Consider the following 3,051-nt stretch of genomic DNA (forward strand, 5'->3'; position numbering starts at 1 on the left):
CACAACCACATGGACACAGAGACTTGGACACAGTCATTTGGACACAGCCACTTAGACACAAGCACTTGGACACAACCACTTGGACACAGTCACCTGGACACAACCACTTATAAACAGGCACTTGGACACAACCACTTTTAAACAGGCACTTGGACACAACCACTTGGACACATCCACTTGGACACAGCCACTTGGGCACAACCACTTGCGCACAACCACTTGGACACAGCCAATTGGACACAGCCACTTATAAACAGGCACTTGGGCACAACCACTTGGACACAGTCACTTGGACACAGCCACTTGCGCACAAAAACCTTGACACAACACTTGGACACAGCGACCTGGACACAGCCACATGGACACAAATACTTGAATGCAATCACTTGGACACAGCCACTTGGACACAGCCTCTTGGATAGAGTCACGTGGACACTGCCACTTGGGCACAGGCACCTGGACTCAGCTACTTCGACACAGCCACTTGGACACAACCACTTTGACACAACAATTTGAACACAGCCACTTGGTCACAGTCACTTCGACATAGTCACTTGGACACAACCACTTGGACACAAACACATGGACACAGTACTTTGGACACAGGCACTTGCACACAGTCACAAGGACAAAGCCACTTGGACACAACCAGTTGGACACAGCCACTTGGACACAGTCACTTAGAAAGAGTCACTTGGACACAACCACTTGAACACAATCACTTGGACACCACCAGTTGGACACAACCACTTGGACACAACCACTTTAACACAACCACTTGGAAACAGTCACTATGACACAACCACTTGGACACAGCGACTTGGTCACAGTCACATGGATACAGTCACATGGACACAGCCACTTGGACACAGTCAGTTGGACACAACCACGTGGACACACTTATAAACAGGCAATTGAACACAACCACTTTGACACAGCCACTTGGACACAGTCATTTAGACCCAGCCACATAGACACAGCCACTTAGGCAAAACCAATGTGACACAGGCACTTGGACACATCCATTTGGACACAGCCACTTGGACACAGCCCCTTGGACACAGTCTCTTGGACTCAGCCACTTCGACAAAGCCACTTGGACTCAACCTCTTGGACAGTCACTTAGACACAGTCACTTGGACACAACCACTTCGACACATCTACTTGGACACAGTAACTTGGACACAGCAAATTGGACACTGGCACTTGGACACAGACCCTTGGACACAAACACTTGGACAGAACCTCTTTGACACATCCTCATGGATACAGGTACTTGTACACAGTCACTTGGACACAGCCACTTGGACACAATCTCATAGACACAACCACTTGGACATAGCCACTTGAACACAGTCCTTTGTACACAGCCACTTGGACACACACCATCTAGGACCCAACCACTTTAACACAGCTAATAGGACACAGACATTTGGACAAAGCCACTTGGAAACCACAGCTTGGACTCAGCCAAATGGACACTTGGTATTAGTCACTTGGACACAGTCACTTGAGAACAGTCACGTGGACACAGTCACTTGGACAAAGTCACGTGGACACAGTCACTTAGACACAGTCACTTGGACACAGTCACTTGGACACAGCCACTTGAACACAGCTGCTTGAACACATTCACTTGGACACAGCCACTTCGACACAGTCACTTGGATACAACCACTTCCACACAGTCACTTAGACACAGCCACTTGGACACAGCCAATTGGACACAACCACTTCGACACAGTCACTTGAACACAGTCACTTGGACACAGTCACTTGGACTCAGTATCTTGGACAAAACCACTTGGACACAACCACTTGGGCACAGTCACATGGAAACAACCACTTATAAACAGGCACTTTGACACAACCACTTGAACACAGCCACATGGACACAGCTTTTTGGCCACAACCTCTTGGACATAGCCACTTGGACACAGCCACTTGGACACAGCCTTTTAGTCACCACCATTTGGACACAACCACATGCACACAGCCACTTGGACACAGCCGATTGGACCCAGCCACATGGACACAGCCACTTGGACACAGCCACTTGGACACAGCCACTTGGACACAGCCACTTGAACACAGTCCCTTGGACACAACCACTTGAACACAGTCCCTTGGATACAGCCACTTGGACGCATCCACTTGAACATAGTCACTTGGAATCAGCAACTCTGGCACTACGACTTGACCACAGTCATTTGTACACTGCCACTTGGACTCAGCCACTTGGACACAGTAACTTGGACACTGGCACTTGGACACAGCCACATGGACACAACCACTTGGACAAAACCACTTGGACTTATCCATATGGATTCTGGTACTTGGACACAGCCACAAAAACACAGAGACTTGGACACAGTAACTTGGACACAACCACAAAGACACAGAGACTTGGACACAATCATTTGGACACAACCACATGGACACAACCGCTTGGACAAAACCACTTGGACACAGCCACTTGGACACAGACACATGGACAAAGCCACATGAATAACGGCACTTGGACACAACCACTTGGACACAACCACTTGGACACAGTCACTTGGACACAACCACTAATAAACAGGTACTTGGACACAGCCACTTGGATACAGCTTTTTGAGCACAACCACTTGGACAAAACCACTTGGACACATCCACTTGGACTCAGCCACTTGGACACAGCCTTTTAGGCACAACCTCTTGGACACAGCCACTTGGACTCAGCCACATGGACAAAGCCACATGAATAACGGCATTTGGACACAACCACTTGGACACAACAACTTGGACACAGTCACTTGGACACAACCACTTATAAACAGGCAATTGGACACAGCCACTTGGACACAGCTTTTTGGGCACAACCACTTGGACAAAACTACATGGACACAGCCACTTGGGCACAGTCACTTGGACACAGTCACTTGGACACACACACTTAGACACCGTCACTTAGACACAGCCACTTCGTAACAATCACTAGAACACAAACATTTGGATACAATCACTAGGACGTTGTCACTTCGACACAGCCACTTGGCCACAGCCACT

General features: G+C 48.7%; 1 protein-coding gene across 1 annotated transcript; it reads left to right on the top strand.

Annotated features, from left to right (window-relative positions):
- Positions 1-793: 793 nt before the first annotated feature.
- Positions 794-2,690, top strand: LOC138350340 (uncharacterized). The gene is made up of 3 exons (XM_069300966.1): positions 794-871; positions 1,009-1,272; positions 1,899-2,690. Exons 1-3 carry the CDS (start codon positions 794-796, stop codon positions 2,688-2,690), a joined length of 1,134 nt encoding a protein of 377 aa, XP_069157067.1.
- The last annotated feature ends 361 nt before the right edge of the window (positions 2,691-3,051 follow it).

The sequence above is a fragment of the Procambarus clarkii genome, chromosome 45 (genome assembly GCF_040958095.1).
Source record: "Procambarus clarkii isolate CNS0578487 chromosome 45, FALCON_Pclarkii_2.0, whole genome shotgun sequence".
Lineage (NCBI taxonomy): Eukaryota > Metazoa > Arthropoda > Malacostraca > Decapoda > Cambaridae > Procambarus > Procambarus clarkii.

Excerpts from the sequence above, each read along its gene's own strand:
- LOC138350340 (XM_069300966.1), top strand. The coding sequence starts at position 794 with ATGACACAACCACTTGGACACAGCGACTTGGTCACAGTCACATGGATA. Across the intron at positions 872-1,008 it reads GACACAGCCACTTGGACACA|GCACTTGGACACATCCATTT; the intron begins GTCAGTTGGACA and ends AATGTGACACAG. Across the intron at positions 1,273-1,898 it reads ACACATCCTCATGGATACAG|CTTTTTGGCCACAACCTCTT; the intron begins GTACTTGTACAC and ends ACATGGACACAG.